The sequence below is a fragment of the Dendropsophus ebraccatus genome, chromosome 3 (genome assembly GCF_027789765.1).
Source record: "Dendropsophus ebraccatus isolate aDenEbr1 chromosome 3, aDenEbr1.pat, whole genome shotgun sequence".
NCBI classification, from domain to species: Eukaryota; Metazoa; Chordata; class Amphibia; order Anura; family Hylidae; genus Dendropsophus; species Dendropsophus ebraccatus.
This window is the reverse complement of record NC_091456.1, coordinates 91,520,052-91,544,644: the sequence shown is the minus strand read 5'-3', so window position 1 is coordinate 91,544,644 and position 24,593 is coordinate 91,520,052. Positions and strand designations below refer to the sequence as shown.

At 39.7% G+C, this 24,593-nt stretch overlaps 1 protein-coding gene across 4 annotated transcripts in view; it reads left to right on the top strand.

The window, feature by feature from the left end:
• Positions 1 to 21,911, top strand: part of PCGF3 (polycomb group ring finger 3) — a 66,587-nt gene extending 44,676 nt beyond the window's left edge. For all 4 annotated transcript variants that reach the window (XM_069964379.1, XM_069964378.1, XM_069964381.1 and 1 more), the window contains exons 2-9: positions 2,734 to 2,851; positions 10,512 to 10,608; positions 12,169 to 12,224; positions 16,295 to 16,405; positions 17,692 to 17,780; positions 19,081 to 19,218; positions 19,303 to 19,383; positions 20,720 to 21,911. In XM_069964379.1, the coding sequence (XP_069820480.1) occupies positions 2,743 to 2,851; positions 10,512 to 10,608; positions 12,169 to 12,224; positions 16,295 to 16,405; positions 17,692 to 17,780; positions 19,081 to 19,218; positions 19,303 to 19,383; positions 20,720 to 20,767 (729 nt within the window). In that variant the 5' untranslated portion in view covers positions 2,734 to 2,742 and the 3' untranslated portion in view covers positions 20,768 to 21,911. The remainder of the gene's footprint in view (positions 1 to 2,733; positions 2,852 to 10,511; positions 10,609 to 12,168; positions 12,225 to 16,294; positions 16,406 to 17,691; positions 17,781 to 19,080; positions 19,219 to 19,302; positions 19,384 to 20,719) is intronic.
• Positions 21,912 to 24,593: the final 2,682 nt, after the last annotated feature.

Sequence of the window (24,593 nt, the reverse complement as noted above, 5' to 3'; positions counted from 1 at the left end):
GATTTAAAGTTTCTTTGAATCTAGTCTTGGCCATCAAATCTGCTGCAGATCCTGTACGTGTGAACGCACTCTTAAGGTCTATTTAATTAAATGATGGAACACCGCATAAAACCTTTAGCATCAAATCTGAGCTCAGCTTCCACAGGACTGTCAGTCAAGCACAGATAGGGTTGGGAGTGGGAGCTAGGTGCCATTCCAGCCTGCAAATGGTTCAGGAGCTTGGAAAAGCATCTCTGACACCTTTCACTGAAAAGTAAAAGCATTTCCTTACATTATTGACGCACAGATGAATATATGAAGGGTACCATGTGTCTCCTTGACCTAATAGCTTTGTAATAATGTCAGCAATGTGGAATGTGAATTCCAGCTGACAGGTCCCCTTTAACACTATGGTAAAAGTCCTTATGCAACATGATGTGACGTTTGAAAGTGGCTTATTACTTACAAGGGTTGGAGGTCTCGACCCTTTTACACCTCCAGTAACTAGGACATTTTTCACACTACTAACGTCCAACAAAACTGAAAATACAACATAAAAAATTGTGCTAACTCTTAGACTCGTATTTTTCTGAAAGTAGACATTGAGCTCTCTAAACACTTAAACACCTTCATGTAATTTTGTGTTGCTGTGTAATCGATAATTTTAGGTAAGTGTGATCCAAGCAGTAAGGTATATATCACACCTACTGAACAAAAAAGTTTAACGTGCACAGTTTACATGTATCGGTTAGACCGGGGATGTCAAACTTGCTGTCCTCCTGCTGGAGCAAAACTACAATTTCTATCATGCCTGAACAGCCAAAGAGTAACAATCTGTAAAATTCAGAGATAACACACCATGAAAAGTAGGGGCATACCTGAACCCTATATATTTCTTGAAAGCAGTCAACTTGATTGTTACAGTTGTCTTGATGGGCTACAGACCACCTTCATTCAACTTTGTGACAAACATGAATTATTAGAAAATAAATACAATAAAAAAGTGTGTTCCTAAAACTAACTTCGAAGTTAGAAGCTAACAGATAAAAATATTGTTAAAATCATAAAGTTCTTATATACAACAACCATCTGTATCAACGATACACAATTAAACATGCTGAAAACAGAGGCCACGCAATACTTAGCTGTCAGACACGAGTGTGTTAAAAAAATGTGTATATATATTGCACACCAGAAATGGCAACTATGCTATCCAAATTTACATTTGCTGAGTATGTATCGCATACTATGTATAAAAATACAACATAAATCGTTCACTGTAATTCCACATTAGTTCTCTAATCGTTCAGTGTAATGCTGCGTTTACACAACGATTATAGTTGGAATTTTCGCAATAACGATCCCATTTGAACGATAATCGTTCCGCGTAAAACACAGCAAACGATCAAGCGAGATCATGAGAAATCGTTCATTTTGATCTTTCAACATGTTCTCAAATCATCATTCGCTAAAAATTCACAGATCGCTTAGTGTAAACAGTCTTTCAAAGATTTACCCTATGTGAAAGATGGGCTTAAGCGATCTTAAAAACAATCGCAATAATGATTATTGTAACAAATTTTCTAACTATTTTTCTAACTATTTATTTGTCTAAATGCTGATCGTTTTAAAAACCAAATTGTTGCTTCAAAATTGGTAAACGATCGATTGGGCGAATTATCGCTTTGTGTAAACTCAGCATAATTCTGCATCGTTCCTTCTTTTGCTGGGATCAGATGGAGTAAACGATCGTAGTAACTAATGAGTATTAATCTGTGTAATATGGTGAAAGATTTCAGGTTACCGATAAACAAATCTCATTTGCGTTTGTTTATCGTTAATTGTTAAAAATCGCTTTGTCTAATTAGGCAAGCCCGGGATAGACAGCTGCATGTAGCTGTCATGGTTACCAGCACTTTGGAGGGTTGTCATTAGAACAAACGTTGGCATGTCACAGAGACCTGTCAGAAGTTTTGATTAGTCGGCATACAAAGAAAGTTCAGTTTATAAAACTTGATTTTGATCTGGGTAAATTTTTTCTGTTCAGTACATACTAAAAAAAAGTTTTGAGATGAGAAGTTTTATATGTGGTATATTTAATTTCCAGTTCCCTTGGTAATGTACAATATGTAGGCTGTACCACTGGTCCACTGAAAGTATGAATCCGCAGACATATATCGGACAGTGTGTACTGTAACGTGGTGAACCTATCTGCGGTCTCTAAGCACTTTGTATATGTTCATTCAGGGGATCTGACTGTCTTCTCGTGTATTGGGATTGAACACGTTATGCCACATAATAGTGGAGGGGAAAGAAGACGTACGCTCCTAAGCCTAGAAGCCTTCTACTAGTTACCTGTAAACCACACATACGACTTGATGTATCAGTGTTAATATATGTATGTTATCTGTGGGTTAAACATATAAATGGTGGTCTGTCTTTCCCCTTTTAAATACACTGTGCCTAAAAATAGTGTGTACTGCAGATTTTGTTTGTATACATGTTAAATAATTTATTTTCGGACTACGGTTTCAGAGTTGGGTTAAAGACACTATATATCCTCTGTTGAATTCCCCCCTTAGATTCTCTGGCAAAAATAATAAAAAAATCAAGTAAGAGAGCATTTCCCTCACAAATCACTCTCGACCATATGCTGATAACGTGAACTGTGTTGAGGGACGATGAAAGAAATGAAACTGTTATTGATCTTAAAGGTAATTGATTTCTTATTGTAAAAAAAATTTTGTTTTGCAGGCACCAAAGATGCTGACTCGAAAGATAAAACTCTGGGACATCAACGCTCATATCACGTGTCGTTTGTGCAATGGCTATCTCATCGATGCTACTACTGTGACGGAATGCTTACATACCTGTATGTATTATCCAGCATTTATATCACAAATCTGATGAATATAATATAGTAAATAATGTATCCCATTTTCCCTGCACCCACCACATCTGTCCAATGCAGTCACTACACACACAATGGAGTATGCTGAAGCTGCAGCTCTGGCAGACCGCTGATTAGCAGGGGTGTCAGGTGTCAGCACCTCACTGACCTGCTATCAGACCAATTATCATCAATAATTTTTGGCTGGAAACTCCTTTTGATTGATTGATTTTTAACCATCAAGCTTCATCTGCCGTCCACAGCAATTTATTATGTTTCATGCAATATCGTAGACTACAGATGTCACTCATCTTGTACCACTACAAAAAGTCATAGTCTAATCCTGATTTTATGGCTGTTGTAGCTAGTGTTTGACAAGAATTCACATTCTGGATTATGCTGCATTGATGGGAAAAATAATGAAATGTATTTTCAAGTAGTCGTGATAAATAGATGTTATTTCTAAAGGAACAGATGATACATGTGTATCTAGTTACTTTTTATGCAGTATATAGAAGTGACCGTTCCTTTAGATATATTTGTCTGCCTGGAGTGCTTCCTTTTTTTTAACAACAAGGTATTCTGTGGTTTAACGTATTGTAATGGCATTGAGTAACACAGAACATCTGCAAACATCACAGCTGGATCTGCAGATGGGTGTGATGCAAAACCTACCTCATCTACATTGTACCACCCTGCAATAATTATGGTGCTATGTAGTCCTGTGCAGACGACTAATCATAAAAAACACCCAAGCTTAGACTACATGAACAACAATACTTGATGATTTTTTTTTGTGTGGATTCTTATAGATTGTGGCTTTTTTATGTTGTGGTGTTCTTTTCTGTGTGTATAAACTCTGACAGCTCTTTTTTATGAGATCACCACAACAGCCTCTATATGGGTAAGTGCTGGACTCCCACCAAAGCGGAAGGGATCACAGAAATCTCTGATCGTACCCCTTTGGCTTAGGTAGGGCACAGGTTTTTATGTCAGCCACCAGCATAACAAAAGTGCCCAGGTCTGGCAAAGGCATGGCCTTAAAGATTGCCTGTCAGTGGTACAAGAATCCTTTTAAGGCATTGCAAGTCAAGTTATTTATTTATTTTTTTTTAATTACAGTCACTTTAAAGTAAATTTTTTTTTATTAAAGTATTGTATTGCCTACCAAAAGTTATACAAATCACCAATATACACTTATTACAGGAAATGCACATTAAGTGCTTTTTTTCCATGCACTTACTACTGCATCAAGGCTTCACTTCCTGGATAAGATGGTGATGTCAGGATAAAATGGTGATGGATGATGCCAGGGGGACCCTAAGGGACACTGAGTATCCCTCTGCCATCATTCTCTCCAACAGTCACAGCCTGCACAGCTATAGGAGTCAGGTTGTGACGTCACCATTTTATCCAGGAAGTGAAGCCTTGATGCAGGGGAAAACTCATTTTATAAGCATTTCCCATAATAAGTGTATATTGGTGATTTGTATAACTTTTGGGGGGCGATATAATACTTTAATGAAACTTTTCATTGGACTCCTGTCACCCGGGAGGACGGCGCCGAGCCCGCCCAACCCCCAGTGGAGCCCCGGATACCTCCCCTTTCCTGCAAGTCCCGCTCTTGGACACGGTACCCGGACGGAGATATCAGCGCCGGAAGCTGAGTGCATGCTGTATGCTAATTACCTAAGAGACTGGAGCAGTCCTTCTCTATGGGCATCGGATTCATCTCTGCTGAGCGCGAGCACAGCTTCTGACTGGGACATCTTTGTCCCGGGACCGGGTCTAGGAGGGTCCAGGACTTGCAGGAAAGGGTAAGTATCCGGGGCTCCACCGGGGGGTTGGGCGGGCTTGGCGCTGTCATCCCAGCTGACAGGTTCCCTTTAACACATGTTTGACACAGATATGAAAGAAATTGATTGGTTGGGGTCCGAGTTTTCCCCACTGATTGCTAGATAGAGCCAGGAGAAATGTGTAGCTAAGGGCTTCACTGCATGGCTCGCTGCTCTCTCTGTCTTGTTGCAGGAGTCGGACTCCATAGGCTTACTATACAGCCCGACTCCTACAACAAGACAGGAATAGCAGAGAGCCAGAGATTTAAGCACTGAGCTTCATGCCTTTCCTGACCAGCTAGAGATTGGTGGAGGTCTGAATACCCAGACCCTGACTAATGAAAACTTTTGGCATGTTCCATGTGACACGTAAGCATACAAAAGTCCAGCACACTGCAAATGCTAAGATATATACATAACAGAAACAGATCGCTGATCTCAGGGAGACCAGCCAAACGATAACCCTGCCGACTGCTAGTGAAAGCACTCAATGCAATGAAATCCTAGGTGCAATCCTAGGATTTCACTAGCAGCCGGCAGTGTTGTCGTTTGGCTTGTCTCCCTGAGATCAGCGATCTGTTTCTTATATGGCTCTACTAGGCATTGCTCCCACCTAGCCAGAATCCTGCTCCACACTGATGAGGGGCAACACCCTGAAACAGCTGTATGTGGATGAATACCTGGCCTTTGTTTTTCCCGTCATTACATTGACTTATAGGGCCACTTAATATGGTGGTTTTGGTGGCTTCCTTACAGGAGCCACCCCTTGGCTGGGTCCTTCCCGGAGGGATATCTGGCTAGTCCTGTGTTTCGAGAATCTCAAAGAGGCTCCACGGGCTCTTCTTTTGCATATTCAAGATATATACATAATATAGATATTTTTAAATTACAATGCTGCTGTAGAAAAAAAAATTTCCTAGCATACCATTTGATCAAAGAGTGTAAATCATCACACCACAGAAAGTTGACCTTGATGAGGTGGACCTTTCACTATAGATATGCCTCTTCTAATAATAAACCTTCAAATTCTGGGCATGTTGAATCCAGGTTTTCCCTGCTTAAGTAACATGTAATTTTTTTAACATTAAAAACTAGAAAGGGTTTTTTCAAAGGATAGCTTATCAGTAAACAATCAACAGGTACTGTTCAATGGTTCGGTGCACGCACTACAGTGAGCAAAGCTATTCTCCATTTATTGTGTAGCAGTTACAGTGTAGCTGATCTGCAGTCACACATCTCCACCGCTACACAATCAAGGGAAACAAACTGTGCTCATTTGCCAAACTTTGCAGTACATTTTGCCCATAAAACCTATCATAGAAAAACATGTACACTTTCTTCCAGAGACAACACCACTCTTGTCTCTAGTTCAAGTTTGGTTTCCAATTAAGCTTCATTCACTCCAATACCTACACCCAAACTAGAGACAAGAGTGCTGGTGTCTCTGGAATAAAAGTGGCAATGTTTTTCTAAGGCTTGAGAACCCCTTTAATCATGTTATGTAGGACACATACAAACAGCATTTGGAAAAAAAACTCTAAAACAATAGTGGATATGCTGTTTTCTCTTCATCCTGGAAAATCACCTTGTTCATTGTATACAACTGTGCTAATGTATTGTAAATATTCATGAACAATAATGTGATCTGATAGAATAGATCACAATAATAATTTAGTATTGCAGTCAGGTATTGTCGAATTCAGAGCCTGATCCTATGTGTCAGTCAACTAGTACAACATTGTCTAAATTTATCCTCATGTTGTTCTTTTAATGTTAATTTACTAAACCTATAAACATGTGAAATGCACCTATAACAGGATTACAAAGTGCGCCCATCTTCAATGCTCACATAATTTCTTTCTAGAAGTGCAGCCTGCTTATTGTAGAGTGACAACACAATCCAGTTTCCCCCCCCTTCCCTGTTGTTTGCAGACTTTGCTACCCTGAAGTGACAGTTTCTTACTAAGCGACTGTGACTATCACTATCGTGCAGCTGACACATGGTATGGTCTCGGAAACAAGCAATCACTGGATACATTTAAAAGCTCAGCGATTCTTCTTACAATAAGCTGATTCACTTTATGACTCCATAATGAACAAATGTACTAGCCTCCTCTATTATTTATCTGTTGAAATGATCATCTCAAAATTTATATGGCATGGTGATGTGTATAAATATCGAATAATCTGTTTTATACTGTTTATTTCTGGGCTAGGAAGCTGGAGATAATGATAATGTCAGGCTGTAATATGGACAACCCCTGTCTATATGCCCTGTTAGGACAGACTCTAAAAATACTGGATGAGCTGCCAATATAGTTTACATGACATGATTTATCAGGAACACTAAATAGAAAGAAATAAATATCAGTTCCAAAACCTATTACCAGTTTTGATGCAATTGAGAGAAGAAAAAATATTTACTGCCATGCAAAGCCATCACTGTATTACACAGTCAGTAGTCTGCTAATGGGTAGGTATATATAGGGCAACATCGGAAATTGAAATTACCATGTATCTGTCAGTGGGTTTGAAGGGACACTCTTGGTTGAGCGGGTTGTCACTACCGAGACAAGTCCGTCTCTGAAGTGGCAGTAGGATTGTTCATCAAGGGAGGATGCACAAGGACACTGGGTGAGTGTGAAGAGGTAAAAATAGCTTCTTTATTATTTTCTTTATAACTGCATCACTATATCAAAATCTTAATTTTACTCCCAGGTAATGTCTCCGTGAGCACTTGATGGCAACCTGATTCCACATACCATAAGTGGCAGCACGCGCTGTGTGGACTGCTCTTCAAAAATGGAGGTTTCCAACAATGGCCCAGATGTACTAAAACTGTCTATGTGCAAACTCCACGTAGACAGTCTTTAAGTGCACCACATTTATCAGTGTGGCACAGGCTGTTTGATAAATGTGAATAATGCATGACTGACTGCTTTGACTGTGTAAAGAAAATAATAAAGATTTATACTTACCTGTCCAGGCTTCCCAGGTGTTGTACTTCCTTTTCCCCACATTCTCTGCTCCCCACAGTTGCCACTGAAGCTATACCTGAATTAATTGGCTGAGCGGCCTGTCACTTCATAGTCTGTTTTAGAAGTTTTAGTGGCAGCTGTGGGGAAAAGGCAGCAGGACAAGTAAGTATAACTTTATTATTTTCTATATAAATCAAGGACTGCACTTATTATTGAGCCATGTAATAGCCTCCTTAAGCAAGTGCCTATCTAGCCTACAGTGTGCCACACCTAAATCAGATTTTGGCACTTTTTTTTTTGCACACAGTAAAACATGTCTTCCCCTTTTACAGAGGCCACAACCCCTTTTTTTGGACCCACCGTGGCTAAAATATATAAGTCTGTGTGAGTAGGGTTTTCCAAGATTAATAACATAGTTCAAAAAACATCCAGCTATATTGACAAACCTCCTTATATTAGTGTTGAGCGAACCTGTCAAAATGTTCAGCCAGTGGCTGTATCCATGTCTTCCAGGATTCCCTAGGGTGACATCCATCTGCTGCTGCCACAGGGAATCAAACGCAGATCATTCAGGTCCAGATAATATTACCAAACCCAAACATTTTGACAGGTTTGCTCAACACTACCGCATATACTTATTTCTCCTCTGTCAGTTTCTCCTGCTGTGACACAACCCTGTTTACATCTTGGCTGTTTGGTTACGTTCTGCTCTGCCTGTTTCTTTACACAGCATGTATAATGGGCAGAAGCGGAACTGCAGTGTATCCAGAGATGACCCCATAGCTCTGGTGCTGTAATCCTAGCCTCCCTACACAACAGGCCTTGGTTCTCACATACACTGTTTATTATAATTGAGTGAACTTGTATGTTTCCTAATCAGTGGCTCGGTAACATCTCACCAAGGACAACATGTGCAAGGAGTTTGTATGTTCTCCCCTTGTATGTGTGGCTTTCCTCTGGGTACTCTAGTTTCCTTCCACACTCCAAAACAATATTTTTATAGGTTAATTGATTGTCAGCCCTAATGGGGACAAAGACAGAGTCAAGTGATGACAGGCCATGTAAAGTGCTGTAGAATACGTTTTCACTACATAACTACACAAATAAGAGCATCTGGCCCCTTCTACACATCTGTTTATTCTGTCTGCAAATGCGCATATGCGGAAAAAACTGACTTTTTCTATGGTCCCATACGCATCAGTGGGTGTTACGTATCCGCGTTAGGGCTGTCATCTGTGCCACAAAAAGAAAAATTGAGAAGACATTATACAGCCCATACTTGGACCCATAAATGGGTCCACTCAAATGTGGGCGGTTATGGATTCACATCTGTAGTAGTGTGCATAGTTGTAGGTCTGCGGCTACAGATGTGAGAGACAGGCCTTGTAGTGTTGTGTTATTTCTTAGAGAGGATAGATAGATGGTATGTATACACCCCTTTCTGCCAGAGAAGTAGTGCAGGCAGCAGAAGAGCAGTAAAAACAACACCAAACACAGATCTTAATAAAAGTTTATTGATTCTTTCTTTATACAGCTTTGAAATCTGTGCCCATAATGAATTTCACTGCTGATTGGCTGACAGAACTACAGACTTGTAAATGAGGCCTTAAAGAGGACCTGTCACCCCCCGTGCCGGGGTGACAGGCTCCCGACCCCATGTTAAATCCCCCTATACTTACCTCTTTGCGCCGGGTGACTGAGATTTCAGCGCCCGAAGCCCGGCGCGCGCGCGCTCACAGGAGAGTCACATGCTCATAGAGAATGAATGGGGAGCCCGATGCTCCGTCATTCTCTATGAGCATCGGACTGTCCTGTGAGCGCGCGCGCCGTGTTTCGGGCGCTGAAATCTCAGTCATCCGACCGGCTCAGGAAGCGGGACCCGGCGTGATGAGGTAAGTATAGGGAGATCTAACAGGGGGTCAGGAGCCTGTCACCCCGGCATGGGGGGGGTGACCGGTTTCCTTTAATGAAAATAACCTATAAGCTACACATGTTTTTAATCGTACTTGAGGAACCAGCAGTTTAATTTTGAGCAGTGAACTGGCAGAAGTGCTGTGACAGCTGATGGAAAGCAATGCATTCTGGGAATTGTAGTACTGAGCAACTGCTTAACCAGAAAATATGGAAATAAGACCCTAAAAACTAATTTTGATGGGGCAGAACTAGGGCAGGAAAGACAGGTGAGCAATGCTAAATGTTTCTGCAGCATGTTTTTTTTAAAACTGATGTCTAAGTAGTCCTTTAATACATACATGTGGAAAATAAGAAATCGAGAGATGGATATATACACAGTCATACAGGAGGATAATAGGTATATAATACACTGCTCATCACATACACAGAATCGAGAGATGGAGACCCTGTAACAATGATACCACATAATTTTCTATACGAAGGGGCCCGCTGAGGCTCTGCTGCCCAAGGGCCCACAAAAACCTTGAGCTGACCTTGGCCCTGAGTAAAAGGAATACGGTTTGTCACCTATGTCATGCAAATCTGAGTTTCAGACTGAACTGTTATTTCTGTTCCACATTATTAATGTGACCAGTAGATGGCAGCATTGGATAGTGAAGTTGAGGAACTGGAATTAGGTTCTATTAAACTATACAGATGGTGCAGCATGGGAAGGAACCGTTTTAATTAGAATAGCTTACTAATTAGGCTTTTACTGTCTGAAAAATGGATAGAAAAAAATTAAAATACCATAAGCAAAAATGCATGCATGTTTTAATGAAGTGTATTAAAACAGAAGAAAGTCTCTGTTTTACATACTGCCTGTAAAGGATTTTTAACAGAAAGTGATAGATTTCATTAATTTATCTTTTACAGTTTGTAGAAGTTGCTTAGTAAAATATTTGGAAGAAAATAACACATGTCCAACGTGTAGAATTGTCATCCATCAAAGCCACCCTCTACAGTATATAGGGTAAGTAAGAGTGCTATACATCATTTAGAGTCCACTGGTTATATTTTATTGTCCCAGACTGTAGACAGGTCAAAAGTCTTGAAAAGCCTTTAGTAACAGAAATTGCCGACATTTTATCATAGCTTCTAAAGTGAAACAATTAGGTTTATAAGGCCAGGTTTACATCCATCCTTTTTTCCTTAGTTGTTTTTCAGGGGCTGGAGCACAGAAATTACTTGATCACCACAATGTCTGCATTCACAAGGGGGTTGTCTCTGAAACAATCCCCTCAATATTATGATGTGTTGATCTAGCGGCTGTCATTTTGCTACATGCTGCAGCACAGCTTAGTAACATGTAGACATATGTGTTAATGCCTGTGGGGCATGAAGCTGTAATATACAAAAAACTAAGGAAACGTATATTTTGGGACGGGGATTAAAAGTGTGACTGTAATTTCAAAAACTGTTGGCCTTTGTTTGTATTGATGGAAGCTTGTTTGCCAATAACCCCCATCCCCACCACGCACACACACACAAAATCACAAATTGAAGACTGACTGTAAAGAAGTCTATGAGGGCAGCTCATTTTCATCCACATTATCTGCTTGCCTAAAGTGATATTGTCACCCCTGTTCAGCGCCATTCTTAAGCTTATATTCTGAACATTTGATATCTTACTGTATAAAGGATTTCTTGGTTTTTTTTTTCTCTTAAAAATGCATGTTATTGTTGGGGAACAGTGATGACACCACGGAGGGGGCAGGGGCTGATGACTTCATGGAGGGGGAGGGGCTTACAACATCGATGTGACCAGGGATATGGGGAATGATGGCTGATGGGGAATGAAGCCCCGCCCATACGGCACTGTCCACAAACAATAACATGCATTTTTAAGGGGAGAGAACACCAAGAAATCCTTTATACGGTAAGATGAAATGTCCAGAATATAAGCTTAAGAATGGTGCTGAGAACTCCTTACATGGAAAGGGGGTGACAATATCACGTTAATGTCTGTACAACAGTTTTGTTTACAGTAAACATTTTGTCAATGTGCAAGGTTTGGTATATGCATTTACCTTCTTTTAGTTTATTCTCTTATGCATTGGATTAATCTTTACTATTTCTCTGGACTATGTTAGAACACATATGTTCAGTTATTCTTAAGGTCTACACTTATGCTCCCTTATGATAAGTAGAAGTCTTAGAACTCCTTGGTGCTCTTTTTTTTTTTTCAGCACCAATCTTTTATTGATAGAATTTTTAGATTTTACAGTTCAGTTGAGCCTAAAGCAAACATGGTGTATCCTCTTGCTGAATAATGATGAAATCTATTAAGTAAACTGATTTATTTTATATGATTTAATTATTTTTTACTACCTAGCACCATTTTCTTCTTATGCATTGGAGGCGGGCCTGGCGCCCCCAGCATGACAATATTCCCTCCCCTCTTTGCCGTGTACATAATAGTACATTCGCTTTAAACATCCCTCCATGTGACTGTAAACAAAGCAAGAATATGTCTCTATGCACCGGAAGCTAAATTTCTATGTGTTAATTTATGTTTGTTTTTTTTTCTTAGTCATGACCGAACAATGCAAGATATTGTTTACAAACTGGTGCCAGGTCTCCAAGAAGGTAGGCTATATTCTGCATCTGGACAGCTGACGTGAAGTTGATAAATGCATGTGATGGGATGCCCTGTCCTATCCAAAAGGGTGAGGCATGCCCAATCCTATTGTTCTTGAACAGATAAGCTGCCCCACAGGTGTCTGGCAGTGCCTTTCTCTTTTCTCTCTGTGCAGAATACATACATGCATGCGTATGTGGATATATCTGGAGAGAGGTATCGGCCATGTGTATGGCTTTTCGCTTAAAAGGAATCTGTCAGCTCCCGGGTCCTACTGGGGTGATCCCGCGGGAGAGTATAGGCCCCGGATAGCCACTTGCCAGATGTTATGGTCACGGTTACGGCACAAGGGTATGTGGCTAGTCCACGGGAACCTGACCACGCAGGTCTCCAATTCTTCGCTGCCCCTAGTCAAGGCACCAATGACTAGACCAATGCCAGGGTTCAGAAACAACAAAACAACAACAAAAGTTTATTGGAACGGCAATGCTAATAGCAACAGTCTCTGGCTGCAAACAGGCATAGGCAGCGGCAGGTACAACGAAGGAGATGGGTGGTGTTGCAATAGGCCGTAGTATATGAGTGTCTCGTTGGTTAGGAAGAATCTTTACGGAGGATGGGTGTAGTAGTTCCCTTGGGAGAATGATGCTGGGTATAGCGGTGATGAGGAGAATACTTGCAGTTAGCAATGAGAAGAATATGGCGACTTTGGAAAATGGACCCAGATCTTTGAATAGGCAGGAATCTTGAAGGACACGTCAGGTCTGGAATGGACCAGAATGAGTTTGGATATATCTGACAGAGAAGTACAGAGAGCACAACCTTCTCCCGTGAGGACTAGGGAGGAACCCCCTTCTTCCCTCACAACCAGAGGGGAACAGCCAGAAAAATTAGATAGGACGTAAACCCCAGCCAAAAGCTTGATGGCTATTGGAGTTACCATAGCAGCCAGGGAAAATCACGTGATACTAGCCCTTCTGCATCACCACACCATGTGACCAACACATGAACAAAGCAATATATATTGCAGAATAATGATAACATAAGACATAGTACCAGACTTGAATACTGGAGGAACATAAAATAAGCCTTTGCAGTGGCCACTAAACTTTCCAGCACCATACCAAGTAAAATATATGTAAAGAGAAAGAACCTTTCGTGCTGGGACACTGCACTACCTTAGGTGCTGGGAGTCCCCTTGTGAGCATGGTATCTTTTGGTTATTTGTCCATGCGGTGGATTATGTATATCAGGTCTCCTACTGTAATGAAGAGTCAAACAGGAGTTGTTTGTGCCACACTCTGGCACACCTCACCATAGAACATTGTTCATTGTTTTGCTGGGATCTGAAGGAGTAAACGATCATAGTAACAATCGCATTAACGATCGTATCTAACGATTATCATTCTGTGTAATATGGTGAATGATTTCAGGTTAACAATAAACAATCTCGTTTGCAATTGTTTATCGTTAGACATTAATCGTTAAAAATCGCTCTGTGTAATAGGACCCATAGACTCCATTCTATGCTCTGCCAGCTTCTGTTGTCAATTCTTTGTCATGTCAATTCTTTGGGCGGACAGCAGAATCTGCTCGAGCATAGAATGGAGTCTATGGCACAGGCGGAGAGTCAAGTGGGAGTGTGCAAGCACGAGCTGCGGAATCTGTGGGATGTTATCCACAAGAGTTCCGTAGTGTTTCTTTGAGACATAAACTGCCTACAGTAGGCAGTAGCTGCCTTAAAGTGACTCTGTACCCACAACCCCCCCCCCCCCCCAAACCACTTGTACCTTCGGATAGCTGCTTTTAATCCAAGATCTGTCCTGGGGTCCGTTCGGCAGGTAATGCAGTTATTGTCCTAAAAAAACAACTTTTAAACCTGCAGCCCTGTGTCAAATTGGCGTGGCCTAGAGTATCTGTGCCCTAACTTTGCACCACTCCTCCGTTCCTTCTCCCCACCCTCTTCATCGTTAGGAATGCCCCTGGCAGGATATTTCCTGTTCCTTTGCAGTGAACACTGCACAGGTGCTTTAACGATCCAGCCCATGTGCAGTGTTCACACAGCTGATGAATAGAAAAATACTTGCCTGGGGCATTCCTAATGATGAAAGGGGAGGAGGGACAGAGAGGTTGTGCCAGCCTAATGCACACACACTCTAGGTAACGGCAGTTTGACACATGGCTGCAAGTTTAAAAGTTGTTTTTTAGGACAATAACTGCATCACCTGCCGAATGGACCCCAGGACAGATCTTGGATTAAAAGCAGCTATCCGAAGGTACAAGCGGTTTGGGGTGGGCAGATTGTGGGTACAGAGTCACTTTAAAAAGTAGGATTTTGCCGTTTGCTGGAACAGTAACACTGGACTTAACAAACTTTAAAAAAACATTGTGGGTATTACTGGTAAAACAAACTTAAAGGGGTAGTGCGGGGCTAAAAAATTATTCACAGAATAACACACGTTACAAAGTTATACAACTTTGTAATGTATGTTGTGTCTGTGAATCTCCCCCTTCCCGTGTCCCCCCCCCCCCCCCCCCCCCCCCCCCCCCGCCCGTGTACCCGGAAGTGTGTGGTGCATTATACATTACCTGATCCGTGTCGAGGGCCGTCCGCCATTTTGTGCCAAACGTCATCTTCCTCATCAGCCGCGATTGGCTGAGCATAACTGTGACGCGGCGGAGGGGGGACGGGGGCAAGGATTCGGCCGTCCGTCCGAAGGTGACGTTTGGCACAAAATGGCGGACGGCCCTTGACACGGATCAGGTAATGTATAATGCACCACACACTTCCGGGTACACGGGCGGGGGTGGTGGGACACGGGGAAGGGGGCGATTCACAGACATAACATACATTACAAAGTTGTATAACTTTGTAATGTGTGTTATTCTGTGAAAAATTTTTAAGCGCCGCACTACCCCTTTAAGCAATCAGTGCAAGGTTATCGTTTTTATTAAAATGGTCCAAAATAGGGCTTCTTGTCTGTAAATATACTTTTTTCTTTACTAGAATTTCACAGTGCTAAAATCTAGCTTTCCTTTACTAAATGTTAAATCATCTTTTTTATGAAATTTGACAATAAAGATTACATATATTAATTACCACAGTGTCCTTTTTTGTAGGAGTTAGTGTAGTGGGACCAGCCCTTGCTGTGGTTAGTATAGGAGTATATAAAATCTAGCTTTATATAAGGCTGAGTTTACATTGCGTTTTTGCAGTCAGTTCAATGTATCCGTTTTTAAATGGTTACTTTTAACGCACAACATAGTGTATGCTAAAAACAAACAAAAAAGCATCAGTTTTTTAATAATAGAAAACAGACTGCAAAAACACAGTGTGATCCCAGCTTTAAAGTGGTATTCCAGAGAAATGTAAAAGTAACTATTTGCCTACATACTCAATGCATACTTACCTTTGCTCTTCCTCTGTGCTGCACCTGTCAATTTTTGAGTAGGTTTTTCATGTCAACCTACTTCCCCCAGCTTAGCTCTGTAATTGACTGATCTCAGAGTAGGATGTCTTCGATAAAGAGAAATGACTACACAGGAGTAGGGTCCAGAAGATTTGAAAGCGGACGCATTGGGAATGGGGGGGGGGGTGTGGAGGGGGTGTTAAACAGATTATTTTACAGATTTTTTCAGCCAAAGCCAGGAATGGATTTGAAAAGAGGCGAAATCTCAGTCTTATCTTTACGACCTATTCTCTGTTTATTGTCCTTTTCTGACTTGGACTGAAAAAATCTGTCAGCTAATCTGTCAGACATCTTTTGGTGTAATAGGGCCCTTAGAGAGGTAAGTATGCAGTGAACATTTAAACTTTCCTGGAAAGCTCCTTAAACTATTGCATATTGGCAAGTTATTAAAGGTGACCAAACAAAAAGCAAAGGTTATTTGACTTTGCTTCCTAAATACATAGCAATATGAGATTTATACTGTCAATCTACAGATCTCCCGTTGATATTCTATCACACAGCTAAAATTAAAATAATTTTTGCCAAAATTTTGTATTTCCTTTAATTTACAACAGTCTGTCATTTCACTACTTGCAACTATTTCATATTTGACTTATCTTTACTTATAGCTGAAATCCATAAGCAGAGAGAGTTCTATCACAAACTTGGAATGGAAGTGCCTGGTGACATCAAAGCAGAGTTGTGTGCAGCTAAGCAGCATGTAGAAGCTGTTCGAAATGGTAAGAATATATAAATTAACATTGTCAATGTTTTTTATGACATTTAACTTAGTACTGATAGTCTGTTCTTAGGACAGGCAGTAAATATCAGAGCTGTGGGGGTCTGTCTCTTGGTACCCCTGTCAGTTGGTTGATTCAGAGTCATGGCACCCCAGTGCGTACTGTGGTCCTTTTCAATCAGCTTATCTGTGGGTGTGCCCAGAGAATGACACACACTACTTGATATTGATGGCCTATTCAAAGAATAGGCAATCAATTTTATAATCTTACATAATCTTTTCAAGTGTAATAGAATTTATAACTGGAATGGACAAAATACCATATGCTTTATATGCCAGTTGGGTAAATCTAATACTTTTACTCTTGGAAATAAATTTTAAGAAATTAATAGAATAAGTAGAAACTCCAAAAACAGCAATTTCTAGGCTAGTTTCTTCCTGCTTTCTGGAAACTGATAAAAGATTTCTGAATATTGCACCCTCGAAACGCGTTGCATCAAATAAAAGCCTGAATTTGATTCTACACCAGTGCCCGGAGTTCTCTTAAGATAAAGCACAGAGCAGCATGGCTGGTGTTTCAGAAGGGGTGTTTGCAGCAGACTAATTTCTACCAACTTTTCCCTGTACTGCTACTATATCTACTGCTCTTGGTTTGGATAGCAGTATTGTGTTTAAAGGGGTATTCCAGACATTTAAATAATATTATATAGTCCAGTCTTATGGCATTGGCACTGGTCCCTAAATGTGGAAGATGTTTCAGTAACTGTTCATTATAATGTGGAAAACTACATCTTGCTACAGTGGTGCTTTAAAATAGGGTTGGGAAGGAGGGGGGGGGGGCTAGCCATGTTGCCTAGCTTTTGTCCCCCACAGCTCTAGTTTGGCTTTGCCTGATCTTCTGTCCTGTTCTGCCTTCTGAATGCTTGGAGCAGGACCTGTCCACTCACTGGCCAGGATGGGACAAAGCTTGGGCCTGTTATTGAGCTTGGCTGGTCCTGCACTAAGCATGCTTCTTGAAAACCCGGAATAAGATAGAAGACCAGGGGATCTGGTGAAGATTAACAGAAGCTGTGTGGTACTAGGGCTAGGTAAGTATGTGGCTTTTTCCCCCAATTTTTATTTATCTTTTTTTAAACAAAAGACTGAAATACCCCTTTAATGTCTGCATTACATAGCCTCTGCCACTGCAACCACTTAATATTATTAAAATGTTTGTGTGGAACAAGCAAAATTCTCCAACTAATATAAATACATTTGCCGCTGTTGTGTTATTCTCCTATATTGTAGGTGACTCAAAACCTGAAGAAAATACAACTAAAGAGACAACAGAAGAAAAACAAGAGGAAGATCATGACTACCATAGAAGTGATGAACAGGTATATACAGCATTATGAATGATATAAGCAAAATATATAATCGGCTCACTTCATAAATCCTTTAGGGGGCTTCCCATGCTTTGTACAGGTGCAGGTAGTAGATCTAATAAAAAAATAAATAAAAGAAGGAGTAGTGTAGCTCATTTTATTCCTTAGATGGATGGAGCATTGTATTTTTTGTAGTACACAACCCCTTGGATGGATTGTTGTATATTTAGATAGAAGTGCTTTAGATGGATGGCTGTGGCCATGTGAAGATTTGACTAAGTCTCATTATTATTAGACTTTTACGTAGAATGTACATCTAGCTACCTTTTGCAAATATGTGAGCTGTTCAGCATATGATACTGGGTTGCCTTAAACGTCTGTGCTGATGACTAGAGATGAGTGCAACATGAGCATGCTCGAGTCTGATGGTGGCGGGCTGTATCCGTGTTTTCCTGAACTCCCTTGGGTTGCATCCAAATTCTTAAGCCATCTGTGTTTAAATGCCAAACAATCAGACTCGAGCATGCTCAAGTTGCACTCCTCTCTATTGATGACCTATAATAACTTTTTATGGATCACTCAAAAATTAGAGATAGTATGAAAAAAACGATTCATATAGAAAAAAGACAGGTTTACTAAAACCCCCCAAAATGGCAGTAATGGCTATAAATTGTTAAGGCGATCTAAGGATCAGTTCAACTCCTCTTCCTTATCTTCTGACCCATGTACTCAATGCAGACTGACATAACTAATCTAATAATGGCTAAAAGGATTGAAAGACAGGGCATGTGTATAATGAGCTGTAGGGAGACACAATGCAGGTTGACATTTGTGTGACCCAAGTATTTGTTCATGCTGAGCGCTTTCATTCACTAGATTTCTATATATAGCCGGTGCTTTGAGGGATGTAAAGAGGGATTTCATTAAAGACATTGATTTTGACACAAAAGAGAGGTTGTATGGTTTGGCCAGTTTTCTTGCTACAGTCCCACATGATGTTTCTGTGTTGTAGCTTTAAAATGCTGAAATATTCAAAGGAATGCTTTGTTGAGCTGTCAAAGAATCTAAGTAGTTGTTTTCTAATTTAGACAGATCATGAGTTTTAAAGTAACATACTGAGTAGCCATTGTTCGCAAGCTTAAGGTAGCTGGAAGGGTTATTTTTTATCGGTTGGAAAGCAGAACAGTAGGTGTGCTACTTTGTCAGGTTTGGTTTACTTCTCTCTTTACTTAAGTGGCACTGCATTAAATCTGGAATGGCAGTGTAAATTATTAAGTTGTGTGTCTTCTGTGCTTTTTTTCCCCCTCTAAAGGTCAGTATATGCTTAGAATGCAATAGCAGTAAATTACGTGGACTCAAGCGAAAATGGATACGATGCTCAGCCCAAGCAACAGTCTTGCATCTCAAGAAGTTCATAGCCAAAAAACTTAATCTGTCTTCTTTTAATGAGGTAAGACAGAGCAGTGTAGAATTGCATTAAGGGAATAATACTTATGTTTGCCTTTTAACCTTTTTGTATTTCTCTTTTTTTCAGTTGGACATATTATGCAATGAAGAAATTCTGGGCAAAGATCACACACTTAAGTTTGTTGTTGTCACAAGATGGAGGTTTAAGGTACTTGTTTTGCACACATCTTGCTGCTTTGTTACTTGTAGAAAATCATTGACAATAGAAGAGCTAGTTGGGCTAAATCTTTTTTTTTTTTTTTTTTTTTAATTTGTTTTCATTCACAGTCAAGTCCTTTGGTGTGAACAAATATTGGTAGTGTGGGTGTGTGAGTATGATGGCATTAGAAGAGCAGAACAAATTATGGTTAGCACTAGAGATAAGCTAAAAACACACATGCTCAAGTCGTTTGGCATTTGAGCACTGGTGGCTGTAGAAGTTGGATGCAGCCCTTTGGACTCCCTAGGGCTGCATTCAACTTCAGCCACCAGTATTCAAATGTTGAACACTGAGGCTGGAGTTTTGCTTCTCTCTAGTTAGCATACAGTCTGATTCAAGATCTGCTCAGGTAAATCTGTTAGGGGGGCTAAAGAGTACCTCGACTGTTTGAGTGCACAAGCCCTATTAGTGCTTATGTGCTTACATTGGTAACCTGATCTTTTAGCACCTGCTGCATTTCCAGTTCGAAGTTTGGAGAGGAACATACTGATAGATACCCTTTAACAATCAAGATGCTTTGTACAATTGTAATGTGTATATGTACACATTGAAATGGGCATTAAAGTGAGCAATGCTGCTTCAGTGTTAGCAGCCCTGGATTTAACTGACTTTTTCGTACTTCATAGCTACTTAACTCCAAAGTCACGTACAGTGTCACTGTCGTAAAAAAATTTTTTTGCAGAAATCAATAGTCCAGGAGATTTTAAGAAACTTTGTAATTGGGTTTATTAGGCAAATATGCCATTATCTGCATTTAAAAAGGCTTTCCCCAGGCTCTCCCCCTACTCTCCTTTCTGTCATCCACTGCTCATTATCAGGAAATCTCGACTGTTTTACATCAGTCAGATCCTGTCTGTGCTATGGAGGGTGGAGGAGGGAGATTAGTCATCAACAGAGAGCAGAGAACAAAGGATTACACCACATGGAGCCCCTGAAAGCCATCAGAGGAGAGAGCCTATGATGTAGCTGTAAATTAACTCTTTGTTGTCCTGTTTTGGTGCCTCATCTCCCTCCACCCCTCCCCTCTTCATAGATAACAATGAAGACGGGGGGAGAGCTTCAAACTGCTTTCTCATGATGGCTAATAAACCCAATTACAAAGTTTCTTAAAATCGCCTTTACTATTGATTTCTGCAAAAAAAAGTTAATAACAGTGACACTTTAAGGTTTTAAATAAGATGAACTATAATAGTATACATTTTTTAGTGAATTCGTTTTGTCATACAACAAAGTTTTAGCCTATACTGTTTTGTTCTTACATCTTTCTATACATTTTTTGTTGCAGAAATCACCACTACTTCTACACTACAGACCGAAAATGGACTTGCTGTAAAAGAACTTAATTGTCCTGTCTGGACAAGGTTTTTGCAGAGACTATCATGGGCACCACCACAGTGCACCACATGACTCGTGACATGTGACCTGTACCAGCGGATTGAAGCCAGAAGATTGTAGCGCATTCACAGGAGAACTTCACTTCAAAATGTTTCTCTTACGCAACACAATTACCAGAACTCTGGACAGGAAAAATATTTATACTTTTTGTACAAAAAGAGATAATTTTTCACAACTCAAGACACTACCAGCATGGCGTTTACAAATATTGAACACTTTTCATAGATATACATGTCTTTGCTGCAAACTACATCCAAGTTTGTTTTTGAGATGTATTGATGGTCATATATATTAATAAAAATATATATATATATATCTATATATAATAGATAAAGAGAGTGACACCAAAATTACTTTAGGTTGCTTTTTAATTGTTAAAGGATTTTATAAATCATTTACAATTAAAACCCACTATCAAGTTTACTTTGTAGATACCTTTAAAAAGAGAGTTGTGTAGGTGGATAGCCCAGTGCAGACATTTGAGCCAATATATTTGTAAAGCAAACGAGGAGTTGTGATTTATGCTGTTTCCAGAATTTCTTGTTTAGTGGAAAATATCACTTGCAAAGATTAGTGATTGAATTATGCATTTTGACTGCTGGTTATATTTGTGATTTGTTGCCACAGTGCACTTTTGGCCTTTAGCTGCAATATTATTAGAAGTCCCTCCACTTGCGCCATATGGTTGTAGACCCGTGACTGCTAATTATGGTAGTCTAGGGATGTTTGGTCCCAGACCATATAATTTCAATGATTCTGATTTGAGGTCTTTATTACTCTTGGTGCTACCTTCCTCTTCAGAAATATTGGCATGGTGCTGTGAATTTAGTCAGTGAATATTACAGGAAAACTGACTGACACATGTGCCTGCTGGAGTTGTGTGGTTTGAAGTTGATTAGGTTTTTTAAACATGGACCATGTAAATTTAACGAATGTAATAAATCAAAACTGAATGCGTATATTCATGAAACAATCTACATTTTTGCAACTATCTATTGGATCACTTGAATTTAAAATGGTGCTACGATAAACCCTCTGTTGCTGAAATTCAGTATATGGCTGGGTTCACACTATGTATATTTGAGGCTGTATTTGTGAGGCTGTATAGCAACCAAAACCAGGAGTGGATTGAAAACACAGAAAGGCTATGTTCACATAATGTTGTAATTGAGTGGATGGCCGTCATTTAATGGCAAATTTTTGCTGTTATTTTAAAACAACGGCTGTTATATTGAAATAATGGCAGTTATTTACCGTTATATGACGGCCATCCACTCAATTTCAACATTGTGTAAACAGAGCCTTTCTGTGTTTTCAATCCACTCCTGGTTTTGGTTGCTATGAGGACCTGACTTGAGGACCAAATACTGCCTGAAGTATACAGTGTGTGAACCCAGCCTAAAGCTGTATAGGCCAGCAGCTCCCAACTGGTTGCACTGTCTGCTTATCAGAGATAAGTATGTATGCTCAAAGACAGTGTTTACAAGTAGATGTGATCTAACAGCACTGTATAGCTATGCGTATGTGTTAACCTAACAACCTCAGCAGTGAAATAACATGAGTTTTTATTTTTTGCAAATGCCATGTCACAAAGTCTGCTACTACCCTTCCTTCCCATCTACCATTTTCTGTTCCCTTCTGTAATAATTCGGGAGCAAAAATAAATGGGCTAGTTGCACTGATAAGGCTAACATTCTGCAGATGGGATACATGAAGGAGATATATTGGATTAATGGAAGCCTCTGTGAGGTACATTGTACTGTTGCTCCTGGAACTTCAAAGTAAATGTTACATTTAAGAATGGGCAAGGAAGCACTTTTTTGTCAGGTTTTATTTGATACATCTGTGCTGTTCTCACAAGCCACTCTTGGCCTATTGTGTCTGGAATGTTTTTTGAAGGTGGGGGAATTACGTTTCTCAGTGAACAGGGTTTTAAAACTTCTTTCACTGTATTGTGTCTGCAAAAATAATATTTATGTCTTTGCTGTATCCTGCAACAGTGAGACAAAAGATAGCCAGGTATACATAAGTTTTTGTTTAATATAGTTCATATGGAAAATAGTAAATTCTGACAGAATATATGATAAATTTAACAAGGATTTGGAGGGGTTTAAAAATAACTTTATAAAATTATTTATTCTATTTTAAGCTTTCTATATTATTTTACCATTGAAAAGGTTTAAGTGACCAGCTTTATTTACGGGCATATAAAATTGTGAAATGTTTAACAAGCTTCATTTTTTTTTTTCTTCTTCATCATACAATAAAGGTAAGTAAAAGCATCAGAATGCCGTTGTGCAATAGACTTGCAGAATTCTTAGTTTAAGTAAATGTTTGTCTTCAGCGCTATGAAAAGTAAGGCGGCATTTGCACGTTCCGTGTTCTGTCCATGGAACACAGTCAACGCGGGCATTTAATGCCTAAACTGGACTGTTTCCCCGCCCAGCATGATGTATCAATATCATGCCAGCAGCGGGGAAATTTTTCCAATTGCCACTGTAATGACAGTCCAGGTCGGGGATTCTAGGTCCGCATTGTCTGTGTTTCAAGGACAGAACATGGAACGTGTGAATGCAACCGAAGGTATTTTTTCCCTTTCTTCGTTTGACTTAAGCAATGCTAAGAAGTTTTTTTTTTTTTTTTTTTACCATACTAAAATGTTATTATAAAGGCGCTCTCCTGACCTGTCTAAGTACCCACTTGTACTCTCAATGAAGTAACTATGCTGGATCATCTTTTCTTGAAACTCTTGTGTTGTTTCTCTATTATTCCTCCTTTTAAATGTTTAGAACCCAAAACATGGCTAAAGTTTGTCAGGTAAACAGGGATGAAGATTTAAAGTGTCTTTGTCGTTTCAAAGTCTAAATAAACAGTGGATGTGATATAAGTTTGCAAGTAAGGAATTTGCAATTTACATTCATTATTTCTTTTAGTTATCATGCTGTAAAACAAAGCTGTATTTATTTGAAATTTTGTTCCAGTCTCCTGAAGGCAGACTTTTTAGTGCTGGTTGAAAAAAAAGAGACTAAACACATAAAGTCCCGGCTCAATGTGCCCATCAATCACACAACTGCCTTCTCTCTGAGCGCTCAGATGGCCTGGGATACAAAGGACATAGGAAGTGCTGTGTTTTCCATGAAAAGAACCCAAAACGTGTATATATATATATATATATATATATATATATATATATATATATATATTTATTGCAAGCATGCTGTATACTGTATAACACCTACTGTTAATTTAGGTTTTGAAAGACAATGACACTTTAATCTTACAACACTTTTGTCTGTAAAATTAATATACAATATACAAAATTAATAACAACCATTGCGATCTTTTGAACATGTTGGTAAAAATGACTGGGGGGGGAGGGGGGGTTGCAAAATTTGTGCAAATTTCAAAGTGACTACTAGGTATTTCTTTTACCAAAATGTTGTGTTCCTACACAGTCTGGCACTGTTTACACAGATTAGACTGTGTCTGACTTTGCAGGTACGTATCGCAAAGGAAAAGTAACTCTCATTTGTAAATTTATTTGTACTATTCCAATAGCTATATGGCAGTGAAATTGTATGTTGCAGAAGATATACTCCAGCATTGTTATTTTATGTGGGACAAGTTTTTTTCTCAGATGGATATGACAGGAAAGCTGTCCTTATTTAAAAGCACTCTTTGCGTTTAACATAAACTTAAAGGGGTATTTCCATCTTACAAACAATGGCATATTATTAGGATATACTTTCACTGTATGATTAATG